We start from the raw sequence: 21,995 nt of genomic DNA, 5'->3' as shown, positions 1-21,995 counted from the left end.
TAGGATGCGTGTGGAAAATGTATTCCGAAATACCCTACCTAGTCGGCCTACACACTTTTTCACAGGTCGGCCCAAAAATGTATTTCTGCCTACGCCGCTGTAGCATGGGCAACATGAAATAAAATAAATAAAACGGAAATTACACCTGGGGTTTTCTATCATCAGCAAAAAGTTGTTTTGATCAGAACGACAAAATATAATTTGTAGCTTATTACATTACATTAACATTTCATCCCGTTTCTTTCACAAGCGTCACAGTAAAATTATGAAGGACACTCACTGTGCTATTATTGACAGTTGGCGTATTAATGACAAAAAGTCATTTTTTATCAGAACGCAAGATTTTGAAATGTTCTGCGTTCCAAAGACGCATTATTCCGTGGGCTAGCGCAACCACTGAATTGCTTCAGTGTAGCCTATATCCAAGCTGTATGAACGGATAGCATTTCTAAAAATGCATTTGCTGTGTAAGGCACTCTGGACGAGGGCATATGCTAAATGCCTGTAATGTGAAAAAGAAGAACCAACCTAGCAGAACTTCCTCTCTAGAAGATGAAGTGAGAACAAATATTCGGGTTTTAAGTGGTTCCGTTGTGCCAGACTGTGCCCGAAGAATTTGGAGAAATGCATGGAACAGGAATTCCATCTTGCTACACGATAGTATAAATAATTGTAATGAATCACTAGAATCACAATTTGTCCCAAAACTTACATTAAGTTATCATTCGATGCCTGTACATCAATAACCTTTCAACCGAAGTTTTAAAATGGAAAACAAATGGTTCATCAGCTATGGCAAGAATTACATGGCAAAAACCAAGCTGTGTAACAGCACTATGATTTAATTTAAAATTTAAATTACACAGTCATAATTGACCCTACATGGAACAAACACAGGGGAGAGACAGACTGCATCAAAGTGCGCCCTATGGCTAATTTCATCTGTGACCTCATAGCACTGTTGTTATGCTCGCTACTGCATTTCCCTAAAAGCGTTCCAGCCCCGCCCACTTATCTCTCTAAAATTTCACGTAATAAGAAAATGCCTTTTATATTTTTTTCTCTCAGCAGAGTAGAGGGAGAAAAATACTACTGACTTTGGGTGGTGAAACTAGAAGCCAGGGAAGCAAGAAAGAGAAAGAAAACGTAGGAGAGAAATAAATGCAAAAGGACACAGTCTGTAAAAGCCTAGAGGCTAATAAAACAGCTTAGTTTTGGGTTTTTCTTCTATTGGCTACAGCCATTAGTGGGAAATGTGGAAAGATTGACAATGGTTCAAACTGGGAGGGGGGGCGGGGGGGGTTAGACAATAGAGCCAAGACACACAGGGCAGAACATACCAACCTTTTCAGACAGCGGTAACCAGACCTACAATCCCAAATACAATATGGGGAGACAGACTTTGTGAGCAAAAAAAAAAATAAAGAAAAACAAAAAGTTAAAAAAAAAAAAAAAAGTAAAATGGAGGAAAAAGTTCAAAAGCTTGTAGGAGGTTGTCAGTGTAGTAGTAATCCTCAACTGCAAGGCAGGATGCTGAAGGACTTTGGAGGGGCGGGCAGAGGCTAATCCAAACAGATTCAACTGTCACAAAATCGTTTGTGGTATACGGGGAAACAGAATGGGAAAAGGGTCCCACTAAATGTCCAAATAAAAAAAAAGCAATATATTCAAACGCGTGTATTTTATGATTCTGAGAAAAAAGGGGGAAAAAACAGCCCAAGGGTAAAAGGTCATTTTTCTGCTGCGAAAAAGACACATTGCAGTTTCAACGGCGCAAACACAAGAGTCCTGCTATGCTGGATGTGGTACAGACAGCCCCCCACAGAATAAAAAGGTTCACGTCAACAGAAATCCCAGCGAGTCTCAATCTTCACAAAAAAAAAAAAAAAAAACATGCAGATGCATCCATTCACACAGCCCACGCAGTCCAGATCTTCAGGAGCGATCCAAACTCAGAGGTACTCCCCCCTCCAATGGGAAATTCTTTTGGTAAAAACGTTTATTTTTTTTCCCCCAGAATCCACTCAAGTTGCCGATGTTTGCAGTTCCGATTTTCTTCTCTTGAAATAATCCAACTTCATCCTTCGACGGGGGGCGACGTTTCAGCTCCCTCCAAATTTTACAAATCCCACAAGGATAGCACGTCTTTGGTCAGTCCAAAATGACCAGGTACAGACGCCAAAACATCCACATTTCAGGAAGGCTGGCTACCGAACAGGCAGCTGAGACAACACATGGGGCACGGAGAGTCCTTTTCAAATTAGGATGCTGTGGATGGTTTCTCTGCTTTTCCCCTGTATGCTTCCAAGGCCCAATGTGCTGCTAGATCCAGGGGTGGTGGGGGCAGGGGGGGTGGAGTAGAGTAATCCATCAGCAGAAGACAACTCTCAGTTTACATCCATGGGAAAATGAATGCATCTTTCTTTCATCTTCAGCCGTAGACCAAAAATCCTACTCGCTTGCACCCGCCTCGTTTTGTAGCATCCAGAACGGTCCATCCTTAGCAGACAACTTCCCATACCCAATACTTCCACGTTCATTAGTTCTTCCAAAAAAATTAAAAATGAAAAATTAAAACAAAATGAAGAAATAAATGAATTTTTTTTTTTTAAATGGTGGAACTAAAAGCAAGAGTCGTAATTTGCTCACTCTGGTTTTCTGTCTGTATTTTTGTTCTCTTTTTCTTGATCGATAGCAGACGTCTCCCCAGAACAAACCAGTAGAAACCCTGATAACCAGACATATAATCCCAAAGAAAACCGAAAAAAAAAAAAAAAAAACCCACACCACCACTCTCACAAATGACTGAATATCCTTTTCTTTGGCCAAGATACATCCAACAGGGCAGTATATATCCCGGGAATATTATCCGCCAGAGTCCAGACAGCCATGGAAACGCGATTCCTAAGCAACACCACCACCAGTAAGAAAGGTGGGAAAGACACATTTCTTTTTTTTTCTCTTTTGGTTAATCCCATTTCTAATTAACGAGTCATAAAATTAACAGAATATAAAATCTTTTGTTTTTTTTGTGTGTGTTCCTCTCTGCGTTTTGTAATAAGAGATTTTTTAAAATAAAGACATTAATCCACCAAGTGCGGTACTGTACTCCAGAGCAGTACTCCCAGGTAAGGCCGCTGGAACAGAATTTCTCCTGCATCCATAAATCCCTGGAAAACTGGCCCTGGGTTCTCCATAAAGGCGACATCCGACTCGCGAGCAGAATAAACCTCACATAACGCTCGGCAGGAAAAGATCCCAATCAGGCACATATGCTACACACACCTACATATAAACAAATATATACGTTTCAAAAAATACATATTTCCCGTTTCTGAAATCATTTCTGCATCTCTGAGTAAGACAGAGTTGTGGGGGGAATTGGTATCCCTAAGAGGCTACTTGTTACATCTTAAACCCCCCCCCGCCTCCCCTCCCCCACCCCCCTAAAATAAAATAAAAAGAATAAATTATAAAACTTGGGAGCAAAAAAAAAAGAATTTTTTTTTTTTTTTAAAACAGAAAAGCACCCCTGGAATTTCGGGGGACCACTTACCCGTCCAGTCTGCGTTCGTAGCGCCCCTCCCGGCTGTGGAGCGAAGCGGGAGGCACGTAGACGGGGCCCCCCGCCCCCCTGGTGAACCCCGAAACGTCCCGCGTGCGCGTGCCTAGCGGCAGGCTGTCGTCCAGGCCGCGCGCGGCGCTGGGGATGGTGCCCGGCTCGTTGTAGTCGGTGCGCAGGTCCCGGTCCCCCATCTTGTTGATGGAGTTGTGCGCCTTCTGGGCGCTCTTGATGTCCACGAAATCCACGAAGGCCGCCACTCCGCCTTCCGAACCGCGCTTCGGGAGGACTTTGACGCTCTCCACCCGTCCATACCTGCAAAGGGGGAACAGGCGAGGGAAAGGTTACACGGGGCCCATGGGGGGGGGAGGGGTGGGGACAAAGGACGACGAAATTAAAAACCACTGACGTCATCGCCGGCCACGGCAAAGCAAGTTGCGTCCTCGACAAAACGGCCAAAACCATTTTTGAGTGTTGCATGGCAACCATGATCCAATGCAGCCATCGCACTCAAATCGATCAAGCCATTCGCAGACAGGAAACCGAAAAGGTGACTGGCACAGAGAGCAACGTGCACAGCCTCCTGCGTTTGCCCACTGAATAAAATACGGACAGATAAATACAGATTTTTAGCGCTGCTAGACTAAACAGCCTATTACTGCTGCTTAGCTATGCTTATCAAAGCGCTAATTTCGGCTGTCAGGCTACTACTGCGCTGAAGTATTACATCATCAAAAATCAATTTACTCCCTTTACACAAGCGACTTCTAAAAAAAAAATCTTTATCCCAAGTAACACCGCAGTACACTGAAGTCCTAATGAAAAGTTGGTCTGATTACTTCTATAATTGCCGTGCCTTCCTCTCAAGTGGGAAATGAGTATCTTTCCCCTCTCGACTAGCATTCTGCATTCCTGTTGACTCCCAATGAAACACTGGTTGAGACTGCCGGTGTACGCCATCAACTCAAGTAGCACAGATCTTAACACACTTACAGGACACAGTCTGCAATTCAGCCATGCGTGTTAAACATGACCGGGCTGGCTTTCTCCACAGAATTCCTCTTCCAGGACTAATTACACAAAGTGATGAGCCTGTTGCCGCAAAAACAGCCAGAGAAGAGTAGAAGAGTACTGGCAGGAAAACATCCTCAGGTTTTATTTAGAAAGAACATATCCCCAAACACCGTTGTAGGTACACTCAATACGAACTCTGTGTTCTTTGTTTTATGTCACCCCACCCTACTGGGGGGGGGATTGTTCCAAGTCACATTGTATAACTTGGGATCCTTTACATCCAACTTCAGAGACACTTTGTGCCAGGATTTAAAGTATGTTTCTTTGTCTTTAAAAAAGTCTCCGCATGATCAATAATAAAGATGGAAATATCCTTGCAACGAGTCCCAGCATCGTTTAAGAACCACGTGTGGAGGAAAACCCCTTCTTAGGTTCGGTGGGTGAGTCGGTGATGCAAGAATAAAGACTAGAACTTATGATTTCTTCTAATAACCTTTTTATTCTCTTTAATCAATAATCCTTTTCATGTACGTAGGCCTACGGGAGGTCTCTAATACCATAAAGATGCATAGAGAGCGTCTTCGCATTATGTTTTTACATCCTTTTTATACAACCAGATCTCCTCCTACCCTGATGCATCTTCCCTTTAAAATAACCAACAGTTAACAGTTAAATGGCAAAAACGCATGAGGTCGGACTACCAAAACCGCAACTCCTTCACACAACCGAGACGAAAAAACACAGAGGATGCGTTGCGTCCCAATCGGGGAACGATCTTCTGGCGCTTTACGTTTTTCTGCGTACGCTGCTGAACGCTCCACAGAGAATAATTTAGTCATCACTTCCCAGGCAGGCAGCTTCGGCTAAGGGCAGTAAAAAGAGATTAGCTGGGAACATAAAGGAATGTAGCGCTGTCACAACGCCAAGATTTCACCTGCAATATGACACCAGTAGGGCAACGCCACACGAATAGGTCCTGATGACCCAGATCCTGCAAGTAATGGACTTTGTATCGAATCTGGTGTGAAATGGAAGCTAGTATATAGGAAGTGTACACTTTCGGAATATGAAGTCAGTTACGCCATTTACAAGGATGTCCACGTAGGCCTATAAAAATGGAGTAAGGCCGATGGATTTTGGCCCAAAAATATGAAAATGAGCCAGTAGAGAAACATTCCACCAAGGACATTTAATGATGGTTGAAAATGCATACATCATCGCACACATCAACTTTCTTTGTAAATTGCATATCTGGGAGAAATCATAAAACACATGTTTTCAGATTGTGTTTGTTTGAAAAAATTGCTTAGGTTCATGTCATTCTGTAACCATGATTTTTTTTTTTATTTTTCTTTTTATAATTTCCTTTGGTTGTTGAGGGAGGGCAATGAATGTTCTTCATATACAAAGGAAGTTTAGGTTTTGTGATCACATCATGAAAATTGTAAAAGAGGAAAGAACATTCCAGCAAGGAAATTTAAAGATGGTTGAAAATGCGTACATCATCTTTCTCAGTAAATTTCATATCTGGAAGAATTCACAAAACACGTTTTCAGACATACAAAAAGGATGTCGCTCATGGTTTATGCAAATATGCCATCACAATACAATGGATTGAATGAGAAATGTCCAAATAATGTGATAGTCCATTATGCTACTGTATTACCCTACGCTGTTCTTGCCTATCTGCATCAGATTGAACTAAGAAATGAAATTCTGAAAAGTCTTCAATGTTGTGAAGAGTACGAAACACTGGTGACAAAAAGGATGATGAAAGTAGCCTATTTGTTAAGTGAATGTATAAAAATAATTAAAATTCAGTAAGCTGGCATTTGTGTGGATTCATGAAGTTTCAAGGTTAATTAACATTGTATCCTATTTTTTGAGTGAAAAAAAAATGAAACACATTTCAAGACATTACAATTCCAAACACCCCTATTCCTGTAGAATGCTCCCCTTACAACACGTAGCCTAAACCCTTCAGTATAGGCAATATTTCCCCCCCAGTTTTAGCACTTACAATATGTAACCCTTCGACAAATATTCAAATTGTTCCAATTTCTTTTATTTTTCTCGACACATTTCATTCTGTTCCATTTCATAGCCTAAATCTGAACGCACTGCGGTGGTCTCTTGAAGGCCAGAACTTCATATTCTAAAAGTAGCTAAACAGAGGAAGGCGACGTGTCGAGTTGACAGCGGTGGGAAATCCAGACGGACGTCACACACAACGTCACCACCGCAGCCCCATCTTGAGTCGGGGAAAACTCCGGAATCCTTTCTTCTATTTTCACCACTTAACCGAGGGAAATTATAAAAATGCACTGGGGACTACTAGTAGCTCAAATTAACTTAGGGGTTGTTTTTTTTTTTGTTGTTCATATGAGAATAACGGCGTAAAAAATTATGATCATAACTTTTGGGTTCTCCGTTGATTAGATTAGATTAGATTAGATTAAGGAGGAGGAGTTCACAAGAGCACAAACCATATACGGGTATTTCGCCTGGAGAGCACAGCTTGAATTTGTACCTTTTTCTTCTATATTAGCTCACTGCATGCCAGCAACCTGTGGGCTGTGGCATGACCATCTCTCCCGTAGCGATCCTATGATGATCATTAGCAAGAAACCGCAAAGAATGTATAACTACTGCACTCAGTAATGGCTGAAGGAGAGGCAGAGCACCAAAGATCTATGAGAGGTATTGGACACTACCTTTTGGAAGAAATATGCAGTTGCTTTGGCAACGATCAAACAATACAGGACGCAAGCCAATCAAAACAGGCACGCAGAACACCTCATTTAAATGGGTGAATAGCAGCATACAACTCAGCACACACACACACATACGTTCTTGGGATCAGGATTTAGGGGGGGGGGAGGTGAACTGAGAAAACTACATTAACTTCATGAAACTTTTAAAAGCTTGGTCACAAAGTCTCAACATTCCACACAAGTCATCTTAACTCTGCAAGCTAGTTTCACGCAGTCCGTGATGTACAGTAACCGACTGCAAATGTCTGATATCCTTCAGCAGCAACATCTTAGGCTGGTCCTTTCATATTGCAAAACCGCATTTATGTTTGTGCATGACAATCTCAAAGTGAGGACATTTTCTGGGCTGGCTCTAGGCCCTGTCAGCAATGGACTGAGCTAGTGCAGGATTTTGATGATGTCACACACTTTTGCAGGGTACCAGTAGACAGACAGCATTGCCTTGAGCACGATTTATCCAAGCAAGATTTATCATCTGAAACATCTCAAAATTATAGCAAGATGCTGGATATCTTTTTTGCAGAAAAACTAGTTTTAACTTGTGTCTCTACTTTTCGCAAACATCTTTGAATAAAAGCAAGATATACGCGCCCTGGTGTTACACGGGCTTAAGGAGGTACGTTTGATTCATGCCGATTAATAAATTTGTGACCAACATTTTGCTGAAGGCTTTTTCATGGTTCCATGTCATTTAATAATAATAATAAAGGCTTCCATGGCTTTTTGGCCAGCGTGTGCTGCTGCCTTTTGTAAATCTTAAAGCTCTCTGCAGTGAGGAAGGGGGTGGGGGGGATAATCGGCTCATGCATCACCAATGAGCTGCCCCTGGGTGATGCATGGCAACCATTTGCACCAGCGTGCTCACCACACATCAGCATAGGCCGAGATAAAGGGATTTATTTGGCCAATTAATGAGGGGTAGGGTTTAGGTGGCCAAATTTTTAAAAGCCAGGTTGGAAATATTGGCATGGGGAAACCCCCCCCCCCCCCCCCGACACTGTGCATGAAAATAAACACTGTACCAATGCCGTTCAAATTGTTTTAAATGTGGTGGTTATTGGTCAACATGCTGGTCTTCAATCTCCCCAGACACTCCCACGTCACTCCCCTGCTCACTACCATCCACTGGCTGCCTGCTACAGCTCGCATCAAATTTAAAACATTGGTCCTAGCATACCAGGCAGTCAAGGGATCTGCCCCAGCATACCTCCACAAGATATTCAAACCCTACATGCCAGCCAGACCCCTCTGTTCCACTACCTCAGGACGCCTGGCACCTCCCCCTCTTCGCACCTGTGCTTCCCGAACACGTCTCCTGTCTGTTCTGGCTCCACGATGGTGGAATGACCTCCCCGTGGAGGTCAGAACAGCTGAGACACTGACCCACTTCAAGCGACGACTGAAGACTCACCTCTTCAGGCTGCACCTCTCCCCATCCCACCCTACCTCCCTGTAAATGACTGTAAGCTTAGGGTTGTAACTAGGTAGCTGTTTCGTAGGTGACTTAGTTAATGCACCTGTCAATACTGCTTGTATTTTTGCATAAACTGCGTTGCCGCTGTTCTCGTTTGTGTTAGTGTTAATCAGTTTAACCTTCAGGGTCCAAGTTGAACTATGCGGTTGTTCCCTGCACTTGGACCGGTACTTCTCTCTAGGGTTTTCGTCATACTTGTTCCTGGTTATGGTCATACACTTTGTTGTACGTCGCTCTGGATAAGAGCGTCTGCCAAATGGCTGTAATGTAATGTAATGTATCACTTTTAAAAGTTTCACAGCATACTGCATGAGGTTTAACGCCTCATGCACTAGAAACCACGGCATTACGAATTCTGACACTAACGCCCTCGTACCAAGACAGCCCAGGACTGTCGGGTCTTGGGGGCTTTTTAGCATTATATTCTACACAAATTCATCCAGGGGCCTGTATCGTGAAGCAGGATGACAGAGTTAGCTGGATAACTGCAAGTAGAAAAAACCCGGAAACCCCTTCAAATCTGGAACATGGACTCAAGTAAACAGAGCCCTTCTGGGTTTTACTCAGCGCAGTTATCCAGCTAACTCATTAACCCTGCTTTGTGTTACTGGCCCCAGGTCAAAAACAACAAAGTTCTCTTTTTTCCCGAATGAGCTGAGAGGCTATCCAACATTTAAAAAATCCAGGATAAAGAAACAGTTTTAATCTTAATCTTGCCCATTAATCAGAGACAGAAAATTGGTGCGTCAGCCATCTATTCCAATTTCATTTCCAAATGGGGTTCACTTGATCATACACACCGAAATAAAACAACCCCCAACATTAGTCAAACTGCAGATGAAAAGGCTAATTTTCAGACGGATCTGCTCCGTCGACAAGTGGCTTGCAGGGGATGTTTCTCAAACTCCGCCCTCGGTAATTTAAACGCTGCAGACACCGAACTTGCATTCTCCTCGCGTCAGTCCTCTGGCTCGTCTCCAAAACCATCTCTCTCTCTCTCTCTCACTCCCTTTTCACTCCCTTTCTTCCTCTCCCTCCATCACACGGTCTCGCTGCTCAGCGGCAATTCACCACACGCACACCAGGATTTAACTATGAGGCTCACCGAAACATCGGAGGCAAAAAGACTACTTTTTTTTTTTTCCCCCAAAAATCCACAACAGTGACAACTCTATACCATATTTGCATAGAAATTGCCCTAATTGCAGCGGGACAAAGCAGGCAAGATTAATCCTTTCTGATACTGAACCTGAAAGCAGTCGATTTTACAGTGGATAATAACCCTGTAAAATCGAGACCAACCCTTTTCCTGGGAAAAACCTGCCCCTGGTCTTATGCACGCATATGCACCTACTCAGTTTTCATGAGCCATGCATGTACAGCTCACTAGGCATCGGCAAACCTGGCCAGCTCTTACCAATGTCCAACACAAAAACAATCACTGAAGTCCCACATGCCATGCACTTCCCATTCCTAAGGTTTATTCTGGCATTCTGATTCTAATTATATTCTTATCAGGCTCACTTACGGTAAACGCAATAAAGGGGAAATTTAAATGTTAAAATTTTATGCATTTTACCAAGTCGCTAAAGATCAGGAACTGTATCCAAAACCGCAACATCTGTTCGAAATGATCTGGAAGTCCGTAACACCACACCAAAAATATACCGTACACACCAAACAATATAACAATACACCAAACAATAGAAATCATTCTGTTTATAATTTGCTCTATGCATAATATACAAACCAGCCTGTTTGCCAGGTCCACTGGCTCACAGCCAAATGTGCATTTGCTGAAGAGTTTACTGGATATTGCAGGGCAGTTAGTTTCCCCCTGCACTGCAACACACACAGCAATGCATGTGCTGAAGAAGCTCAAGCAAAAGAGGCACGTTCTTCAGCAGGCTAACTCAGGCCAATTCCAAACAAAACAAAAACGGCTAAAAAGAAACCAGATCCGTGACTTTCTGTTTTCACTAAAGCTTAGACAGAAATGCTAGTTCTCAGTCTTAGAGGGCTCACGCCAGACTGGAAGAAATCCTACTTTCTCCACATACAGATGACTGAAAAAGAGCCAGAGATGTAGAACTATTCAAGGCCAACCATCACAAGGAAATGTGCAAAACGAGGGGGGGGGGGGAAATAAATCAACTATAATATGGATTGGTCCACAGTATGTGCATTTCGACACATACTCCTTACTGGGTAAACAGTGAATCAGTTTGACTTTGTGTCCTGTTTGTTGTGCAAAGACAGGCGAGAGAGAGATGGCTGCGTTTTTCTCTCTCACACATGACGCTCTTGGACAGTCGAACAGAGCGGTCCTTGTGAGACTTGTGAGAAGAAGCAGAAAAAAAATAAAAAGACTGAATCCGCAACTCACACCAGACCCAATGAGCTTCTTCTTTTTTTATTTTTTTTTATTTATTAGACACAAGGTTGTTAATAGTGTCCTTTATTGTGGGGCAAAAGGAGAGAGAGAATTTGCCGAGAGGCAAAATTCAAAGTATCCGATACGGAGGATAAGAGGGAGAATATAGGCTGTTGGTATGCAAAAAAAAAAAGCTTGTTGTTATACATTTTGCAATGGAAAAGGCATAACTGGCATGATTTCTGAAACCATTACATGCTCATATATGACCAGCATAGAACAATTCATCAATTAGAATAATCCAAAATTGTTTCAAATCACACAGGAAAAAAAAAGGGATTTTTAAAGCTTTTTATGGGCAATAGCCTACTCAACTGCACTTCATCCTCTGACCACTGTGCATTATGCGCATCCAGTCATACGCCATATGCTCAATGACTGACAAATCAAGTGCGGTCGCATGACTTAAGTGTCGCTGCCGTCTCACGCTGGTTATTGCTGCTCCTGTAAGTGCATAATATAATGCATCTTGTTAGGGTGGCCCAAGACGCTCTGGGCAGGAGCAATTGCCAAATTAATGAATGAACAATCTTGCATGAGCATCCTTTTGGTGCAGAAGACATCCACTCGTTCTGGTAACAAACGGCACACCATCTTCAGGCTGATGGAATAAAGGTTGCGAAAAACTGAGGGATAACACGGGCCTGGAAGCTTGAGAAAGGTAACAGCAGAACACTTGTGGAAAGGGTTAATTCAGTACCGCTGCATTTTTATGTGATCTTCCCTTCACTAAGCAACAGTAACCAAGCAACTCCAATGGAAAACCCAACACCAAAGCACTTGAAGAAAAAAAAAAAAGAAAAAAAAACAGCAACACATCGGGAAACGATGGAAATGTAACGGAATGTGCGATTTCCAATGAACAATACAGCACGTGACTTTACCACGTTCTTGTGTTTCGACATTGTTTTGCTTGTAGGAAATTATTAATCCTAAGGATGAAACCGCAGCTTCGTTGCACTGTGAGAGGACGCAAAGCTGGACGACAGATCATTTTAATGTTACACTGGAAATCAGGCTTCCCAGTAGGGCATACAAATATGCATATCCGATATTAAAGACCATATTCCATCATATTCTATATGGCACTGCCCACAATTGCCGCCTCGCCTTCTACCTTTTCTAAACGGCCGTCTCCCTAAAAGGCATTTATCGAGCATGTCTTGCCAGTTCCTGATAAAATAGTGCATCCAAATGCAACACCGTTCATCCCATATCCAGGTAGCTTAAGTTATGATGCGTCCTGTTTTGGGTTTCAATATATTATTTGAAAAGTGATAACGTTTATGAGTGCGTGTTTTTCTCTTAGTGTATGTGTTGCAATCAATTGTTGCATAGATATTTGTCGTGTTTGCAAATACTGGAATACCAGAAACGGGACAAATGAATTGTCTTAATTTCGCATTATTTCTAACCCTTTATCAGCGCACACGGAAACAGCATAATAAGTGGCAAAACTCGTAGCAACTTCGTATTTTACCCAAGCATTCAAAAAAAGGTACGTCTACAAAACAGACCTGCGCGCGTAGTCTAATCGATACTGTGTATCTAGCTGCATGTGTGTGTGGTTTGTTTAACAGCAGAACAGTTCCCACACTGACTTCACAATCCTCGACGCCATTTTACAAACCCATTCACACTGCTTACTCACTGTCCCTTCCCCCATCTTCAATACCTTCCGCTCCCGCATTCTTCTGGCACGCTTTCGCATTTTGACTTTCTCTCGCTTGAGGGATAGAATATGCTATCCACGACCAATGCTTCGTGCAAAAAAAAAAAAAAACATTCAAGTGCTCTTCAGACTGAAACGAAGCAACCAACTGTACCATACTCGATACGTAATTAACCAATTTAGAATTTTGCATAAAAGGATATCAAAAATATCCCCTGATGTTTATAATATTTTTACAAAATACAATTAGGCTATTCTATTGCTTAAATCGCCACTCAGCAGTGACGATTTAAATAATCGAACGCGTTTTATCGTCGTCGGGACGAGCAAACCAAATATGAAATTGTTTACAATCAAACGGCCAAGTCATAGGCTATAGCTTTACAGCGCCTAACCATACTACTAAATATGTGTAATTACACCAATTCATCACTTTCGAAGTGCAACCGAAAATGATGCTCCCATTGCAGAGTCCAGCATTAAAAAGAGTGATTTTACTTTCGCTAAGTGACCATGGTAATTCAATAAATATGCAAATATAATCGCATTTTACCAATAATTACATAAATACTGTTTGCTATTAAGTGGGTCCATATTGATTATCCTGGTACTCGCACACTGAGAATACTTTTTCATAAATACACAGACCATTCTGTGATCGTCAGGACAATGCCCATGTCAAATGAATTAGGCTACCTAGTATGCAATGTGCACCAGCGATACGTTTTTCCCTTGAGTATATAGTCTATAGCAGTGTCCAACCATATCGGGAAAAGGCCTGATGTGGGTGCAGTCTTTTTTTTTTTTTTTAGCCCAGCACCAAGATATCTGAATCAACTGATGAAGTAATCGGGGTCTTTAATCAAGAGACCATGAGGAGTAGAATCAGGTGTCTTAGTGTTGGGCTAAAACAAAAACCTGCATCTACATCGGCCCTTTTCGGATAAGATTGGACAACCCTGCTCTATAGAAACCAATTGTACAGATTCACCAATGTAGTTTATTTGTGCTGACGGAGAGTATAATTATTCAATGAGTAGGTTACTACTGCTGTAATAAATACTCTAATAAATAGGTTAGGCTACTGTAAACCAACGTGACACACAGAGGTTAAACGGAGCTCATATCACGGAAAATGTTTCAGAAGACTAACAAAACAGTTAATCTCGTCAGGTCGCTCGGCAACATTTTCCCACCCTACGAAACCAGGCAGCTGGAGAGACAGCATTCAACAAGACTTCGGTCAGCGATCTGACGATGGAGCAAACCCAATCAAAAGGAGGGAAGAGATGTGCATACAGTACTTGGGATCGATTGTTGTCATTCTCTCCATTTCAGAGTCAGGTTAGTCTACACACAGGATTTCAGATTTTTTTTAATCAATCAAAACAAATGTATCGCCTGGGCTAAGTCACAGCTCCACAGCAGTGTTTTACTTTATTTTTTACAAAAACCATAATTACAACAAAACATTTCAAGTATGCGATAAATAAGGACCATTGCCACTCTGTGAATGGGCTACCTTAATTATTGCAAACGTCAGGCATTAAGCATCAAAGTGATGTTTTTCCATTATTCAAAATGAAGCTATTCTTGCTCACTTCCTTGTGAACGACCTGCTTTGACTCCTTTCCATCGCTCTCAGCTGGATATGTACGTGTTAATCCATGGGAATTTTTTGGATCGATTTTTGGGTCGTTCATTTCTCAAAATAATGTTAGATCGGATCTGGGCCTCTAACCTATTTGTGGTTACACAGAACTTTACAAATAATGTTCTATTCGCACTGATGTGGCTAAAAGTAGCACATATATAACTAGCCAAGTTCATTTTACTTGTTTTACTTAACAAATCAGGTGGGAATAAGCAACCACACACCATTCAATTAATACACAAAACATACCGCGAGCTGGAACCTACGTCAGCACAACCCCATACAAGAATCACACCTGCAAATTGACCGCGAGGCTCTCAGCTTGGCAGTATTTATTTGGCGGTCTGCAAAGTTCAGCGTCGAAACTGACGTTGATGTCGCACTGATTTTGGTCTATCCATAGTGTAGAATAAATTCGCAACCAATTACGAAATTGTGTACAGTCTTGTACCTAAAAACAAACATATTTAATAGGCTATACTATGTATTAAACGTAAAATGAGGTACCTGGACATTGATGAGCATGAAGTCGGTATATCGACACTATTCCCAGTCTACCTGGGCACGGCAGAAATAATGGCTGGCTAACCGGCAAAACACGTAGCTAACTAAACTGGCCAGCAGCAAATAGGATGCACGTTTATTTTAACAACATTTAATTCATAATTTTGTCTAATAAAACTATTCATTTCAGCTAGCTAACTACTGTCAGCCAATGGCTCAAAAACTCTTGCCTATGCACCAGCAGTTTTAGGGTAGTTATCTGCTAGCTTGCTTCTTACCCAAGTTGTGAAAGCTCACTAACAAGCTAGCTAGTAAATTTCAACAGCAAAATGATTCGCGATCATTCATAATCACACAGCTAGTTGGACAGTAACTAAACAGCCTGCTAACATTTCAACTGAAATTACTGAAATGTGGTGTATCGCACATGTATGCAAAAACAAAGTTAGCGCTAGACTCGTATATTTGTTAGACTAGTTACTTTACGAGATAACTAGCTAACATTAGTGCAACGAATACAGTGAATCAACTGGTAGTACCTCAGATACAGCTTGCACATTTAACTGACCAGGTTAACTGAGCGAGAAACAGACAATGTTTCAAATGCTGCATTGCCGACTAGTCAGCAAACAAACTTAGCTAGCTACGAGTGTACAGATTGCTAGGTAGTTAGCTAACGTTACCCAACATATCTTTCGATAGAGCCCGGCGCTAGCCAGTTTGTACAGCTAATAATATTTTTGCGAACTAGCTACCAAGACAGCCAGGTAGCTAGCCACATTCTAACATTTCAGTCCCAGAACGTGCCTTGCCAAATCCTTTGCTAAATGAAGTAATTCCCATGCACAAATGTGCTTTTTACATCCACGTAGGTAAAGAACAATTTCGCTGTCTCCGTGCACCCACAGCTCATTCCTCCCAGCGAAGCGAGTAGCTGGCCAGTTTGCTAGATTTCCATCCTTCTAGGCGCCGAGAGAAAGAGGCATCCGCTGGAGGTTAGCACGCTAGCTAGCTAGCCCGTTTTACAATGTGATTTTTGAAACGTTGACTCACCGTTTGAAATGTTCGATAATTTTCTCCTCTCGTACATTTTCGGGTAAATTCCCCACCCATAGGTGTCTGGTTTCCCGGACCATACTGTGCGTTCTTGTCCCCCGTTCATACACATATGTTTTATTACGTCTTAATCCTTGCCCGTTGAGTGTTCGCGTTGCAAAATGAGCGCCGAGAGATTTTGTGTACAGATCAACGCCAGCTTGCTCCGACCCGATCCCACCATTAGTTCTTGCGCTGTGTGTGATTCTCTGCTGACTAGGAGCGCGATCTCTGTTGACGGGGACGCGCTCTGTTCCAGTTCCCGTGACTGCGCGCGTCCCCGATACCACGCGACCTATGCCTTTATGAAATTATTTTCCTGCTACATAAAAGATGCTGCAATCTTGATTATTCGGACTTCAACAGCGCAGGCGTCTCCATGAAAGAAATCTCTTTTTTTTCTCGTGCGCATGCGCCGGAAAGGTGTTTGGAAACAGGTATGGTGAGGGGGAAGGGGCACAGCAAAACCCTTACTGTGCTATGGCAATACTCAGTTACCGTGAGAATGTAGTTAAAGAACAGCGTTCGGGGTGGGAGATAACCACTCAATCGCCAAATGAATATAACTATAAATTATATTAACAAAAACAGGCATTTTTCTTCCACTTTGCTCCCGGTTGTCGTGATAATCAGAAGACTATACCTTGGGCAGTGCAAAGCTGTGGCTCCTGGTGGTGCTTAACTCAGGTAAAGAGAACGGTTGTTGCAATGAGTATTATGAATGAAAGGTCACACATGGACTAATGCCAACTGACATAGAGGGCCAAACCTTGGATTCTTTCAATCTCACTATCTACACTTGTCACCAAATGGGCAAAAGGTTTCTATGAATCAAAGTTCAAATAAGACAAGAAATTCCCATCACAAATCCCATCATAAATTTAGCAATTGTTTTACAAGCATGCATATTATTTTGTGAGCATTTCTTGAACAAGATTTTTTTTTTTTATTAAGTCTCTGTGAATTTAAGATTTTTGCTGCTGTTGTTAAAACATAATTGGAAAGAAAATTATTTTAAAATGTTTTAATTGTGTTTAGAAGCAACCAGCAATGATAAAGCCTGTTTTGATTCTTCAAAAGCAATATTTATTTATTTATATATTGCCTTCGTTTTTGGCTTATTCACCACTGGTTCATATGCAGATTAAAGGTCATATACCTTTGTAAATTCTTTGTGCACAGTTTTGTTATAAGTGGGATAGAGGCATGCATATCTCTGTTAAAGAGAGAGTCTCATAGTGGCTAGTGTAAATGTGGTATACAACCTTGAAGCTACTGCAACGTTGGCTTGGAAATAACACATTTAGACCCCCTCTTTGAAGGATCTAAACCATTTTTAATTGATTTATTAATTTTACAACGAAAAGGGTTAAACAGAAAACATTTTAATTGTAATCATATTTTATACATATTTAAACAAAAGAGGTGTCTGTCACCCAATGTTAATGTGAAAATGTAATCTGTACACACCATTTATGATTATTATTCAGATGAACCTAAAGAAGCATTTGTTAAAATGTTTATAGTTTTTAAAAAAATAAACCTATTGTTCAAAAAAGTCCAGCCACATATATGCACTCTCTCTCTCTCTCTCTCTCTCTCACACACTCACACACACACACAGATTAATTGGAATTTTTTTCATTCGCTTTTTAGAGGCTGATAAGCTCAACCTGAAAGAGAGAGACACCTCCAAACTTCATGCACACCATTCAACTGCAACCGTTGCTAGCTTTTCAAACTTTGATTAATTATTGATCACACAACTTCAGCATGATATGTGCACATCAAGGACAGTTCAACCAAAACAAAATGAAATACCATAACAGAGAAAGAACAAATCAAACTTCAATTTGAGCATGATTAAACGATGCTAGATGTCTTGCAATTTCGTTGTCACATACAGGATAACAGAAACAGGCACGAGAGCTCTACTTGCTGTACAAGTGATGATTCTCTATTTCTGCTATCTGTGCTTTGCTCAGCAGTAAATATATAAATCATGCGTGCTCTGGAAACTGGCTGAGGCTCAGACTGTTGGTTTTATAAACCATACGCTGAAACATAAAAAACGCGTTCAAAAACTGCTTGTATGTTACCTAAGACGAAATCAACATGTACACGTAACATCACATACACACGCACGTATACATAAACTGTTCACTTGGCTGCTGTCAGTCAGCGCGCACCACATACCACGCACGCGCTACAATGCGGCAAAGCAGGGGAGCCGCAGTGGACAGAATGCGCATGCGTTTCCACGCCCTCCAATTTGCGGGTTGGTCGAGCAGGGAACGGAGCCACGGCTGGGTTCGAGTGGCAGAAATTTCTGGAAAACAGACGACGACAGGAAGGATGGAAAAGAGCAGCTTTCTGTCACTGAGGAAATTATACACAACCACCACAATGCTCTTCAGACAAAATCCAAACAGGGGAATACTTGGAGTTTATTCGCTTTCCACTCACGAATAAGATGTAGACCTTGCATTCTGCAAAACTGCTGGTATCGCCATAATCATTAAAGAAACATTGAAGGGAGTAATAAAGATAGTTATAAATCTTTTCTTTTTGGAATTTATGGTGGAGATTTACTGCCTGGCTGTTACATAATATGAAATGGAACTACAACCAGACTCAGATGAGTCGCTAGCTAGCTACCTTGCTTGCTGGCTAAATCCCTCCATCCCACACACACGGGCTTGGTCTATGCGGGATTTTATTGAATTAACAACTTCGTCTTCTACCCCTCGTTACTTGTGTTGGAGCTATCACTGGAAGGACTAAAGAGTGAACAAAGTGAACCAGTGGATTTACCTAACCATGTTTATCATCATCATTGTGGTTTAAACCGCCTGCAACACAGCAAAATGAAGTGACGTCCCCCATATGTAACTTAGATACACAGGATATGCAACTAGCTAACATTTTGTTGCCAAATAGTAACTATGCTACGACCACGGCAAGCAATAGTTATGTTCCATGAAAATCGCATTAAGTTAATTTAGTCATTTAGCTCGTCAGACAAAGCTGGGTTCATTGAAAATCGCACTGGCTAAGTATAGACTATAACTTGTTTGTGGTAAAATTGCCAATGGGTTCATGGCTAGTAAGGGTAATTTACCATATTAAATTTTGTTTGTGTGCTATTTGGAATAATATTTCGAGTTCGATAACCTGTTTTCTTTTTGGGGTGTTGTAACATAAAACGCCATTTTGTATGGGCTGAAACCACAATGACTTGCTTACTTCGGCCATTTTGTATTTAGTTCAAGTACTATTACTAGTTCTCTGCGCGTACAATTGCCTATGCAATGCTGGTATGTTCGCGGATGTGTTAAATGGCTGACAAGATTTTTTTGCGACTTGTCTGGTTATCCACCAACTAAATTAGCTCGTTTTGCGTGTCTACATCTCCACATTTTCCGATTACTACGGAGTAGTAGATTATTCTATTTGTTTAAGCGTACCTTTGGGTACCCAGTAGGGCGTTTTCCGTGCAATCGAACGAGTACTTTGAGTAATTTTTGGTCGTCTTGAGCAAAACGGTTGGCAAGCTACAGTGTATTTGGTTGGGGAACCAAACGGAGTGGAAATTAACCAGAACTATCCACTGTCACAAACTGACATGTTAAAATGGTCATGCTTGCTAGTAACATTATGTCAAATGAAAATGGTATGCTTACCATGTTTGTAATATTGAGGTCTATGGCACAGTACTGGACCTTATCAGTAGACGTAGACTTGTAGGCTGCCTTTACATGGGCCCACACAATGTACAAATGTTGATCTATTGACACATTGACAGAATGTATATTATAGTAGCTGATTGGACTCCTGAGCAAAGTGCAAGCAAATGTATTCTTGGCAGAAAGTATAATTTTCCCGGAGTCTCTCCCATAAGCGCTCAGTGATTTTCCCCCTTGATCCCTGTGGTGTGGATTTTTCCTCCAAGATTTTCCTTTTAATATAAGAGAAAAGGTTCTGGATATTTCATGTATATTATAATTACATAATGATGTCTTGGGACATTGGCTTGTAAGGATCAATGAAGAATATGCATTATGAACACAGTGTGTCAATAGGCTAAGTTGTCTCATTGTCTATACACCCTATAAAACTTGGGTAACATCAAAATACAGGATTGTGCATCTTTGAACTTGACAAATGGGCTACCATTTATGCTGTTTTTTCTCAATGTGTATCAAAATATTATTTTAATTTCACCATAATGAGGTGTGTTTGGCAAGTAATCAAGATAACCAGTAACTTTAGACTCTCACGTGATACGACTGTAAGATGAGCATCTGTGCAAGGCATCCCGAGTCTTTTGACAAGGTATCCTCCAGTGACAGTGTGCCTGTTTCACACGATTCCTTCATACAGCTGTTGGTAATTTGGTCTGCACTCAAAAGATTAAAGATTAAAAAGATTAAAATCCATAGCAACAGTACAGTGTTATGCCTTTGTCAGACCTTGCCTGGCCACCAGTCAAAGATTAGCCTACACTGGAATGTCTTTCGTTTGCATAGTTTCAAAAAATGCATTTGTCTGTTCTACAAAGCCTGCATGCCCCAACACCCGTACAGCAGCACACATAGCCACACTTAATAACGTCACAGAAGATCTGCAGGTTTAGATGTGTTTCAGATAATTATGAATTCACAGAACCAGCATTGCAATTAGAAGTGGATTCATTTATACGTAGTCGGCCTGCTTACAAAGGACTGTGTTTCTACAGTGGGGGAAATACATTGTTTTAATTTGTTATGTAGGATTAAGAGGGCAAAGGGAGGTTAAGCATAACATGGCCTCAAAAGCTTGGGGAGTTTTCTTCGGTTGATCACAAGACTTTTTTTTTTTTTGCCCAGAGGTGTGACAAGGTTCTCAGAATTTATGCTTATTATTTTCAGGCCACGTTAACTTTATTCATGCATGAATCTCAAGTTAATTAAACCAGCGAGTTGTAATATAGACTTTATGTATACTCCGTGATCATATTTTGAGCGATGAAATTGGATACGAAATAACCTGAAGTCTAAATGCAAACATTTAGGCAACAAAAATGTACACTGTTTTTATTGACTTGGTCACTCCCATTGTCAATTGTGTAATGTTGGAAAAGGAGGATGGAGAGACTATATTTCTTTGTACATAGCCTTCAGACATGTTTGACTATTTGCATTTCATTATTTAGATGTACCTCAAACACTTTAAATGCGAATTACACTTTTGAATATAATAATAATGAATAGCCTTGCATTCATATAGCACCTTTCTCATGCTCAAGGTGCTTAACAACGATGAGGGGGAAAATCTACTCAACCACCACCAATGTGTAGCACTGTGGGTGATGCATGGCAGCCATTTTTCACCAGAGAGCTCACCACACATCAGCGGAGGTGGAGGGGAAGAGAACAATTGTAACCAGTTAAACTGGAGAATAATTACTAGGAAACGAATTAAATTTGAAAATCTTCAACTGGTTTTTAAATTGCTTTGAGTAGTATTTTTTTTTACATGTGACTTTTATATAGCAGGCTAGCAGTGCATTCACCCAATTGATTTTAGCAATAGTGCCGTATCTGACTAACAACATTGTCAGCTCCCTGAATATAGATGTAACATCGCTAAAGCACCAGGGCTTTGTAACATGTACCAAACCTGATGCAAACTGTAACCGGTAGCCAGTGAAGTGGGATTTGTGCATGCTTTGTAAGTTTGTACAATCGTGTGGCTGACTTATGTGTGTCAGCTGCAGGGGTTCAGTAGCACAAGCAGGGAGAGACTGGTGGGGAAAAAAACTTGCAATAGG

General features: G+C 41.3%; 1 protein-coding gene and 1 long non-coding RNA gene across 3 annotated transcripts in view; both read right to left on the bottom strand.

Moving 5' to 3' along the window:
- spen (spen family transcriptional repressor) overlaps window positions 1–16,562 on the bottom strand; it is a 48,558-nt gene extending 31,996 nt beyond the window's left edge. For both annotated transcript variants that reach the window (XM_035381192.1, XM_035381193.1), the window contains exons 1-2: window positions 16,142–16,562; window positions 3,557–3,877 (exon numbers count right to left, since the gene is read on the bottom strand). In XM_035381192.1, the coding sequence (XP_035237083.1) occupies window positions 3,557–3,877; window positions 16,142–16,224 (404 nt within the window). In that variant the 5' untranslated portion in view covers window positions 16,225–16,562. The remainder of the gene's footprint in view (window positions 1–3,556; window positions 3,878–16,141) is intronic.
- A 990-nt stretch (window positions 16,563–17,552) lies between these two features.
- LOC118208474 lies at window positions 17,553–20,031 on the bottom strand. Its single transcript, XR_004761573.1, has 2 exons — window positions 19,867–20,031; window positions 17,553–18,512 (listed from the first exon to the last, which is right to left on the bottom strand). It is a non-coding gene; the product is annotated as an uncharacterized LOC118208474 (long non-coding RNA).
- Window positions 20,032–21,995: the final 1,964 nt, after the last annotated feature.

This window comes from Anguilla anguilla, chromosome 11 (assembly GCF_013347855.1).
Source record: "Anguilla anguilla isolate fAngAng1 chromosome 11, fAngAng1.pri, whole genome shotgun sequence".
Classification (NCBI taxonomy): domain Eukaryota; kingdom Metazoa; phylum Chordata; class Actinopteri; order Anguilliformes; family Anguillidae; genus Anguilla; species Anguilla anguilla.
The sequence above is the reverse complement of the archived record's forward strand: the minus strand, read 5'-3'. Positions and strand labels throughout refer to the sequence as shown.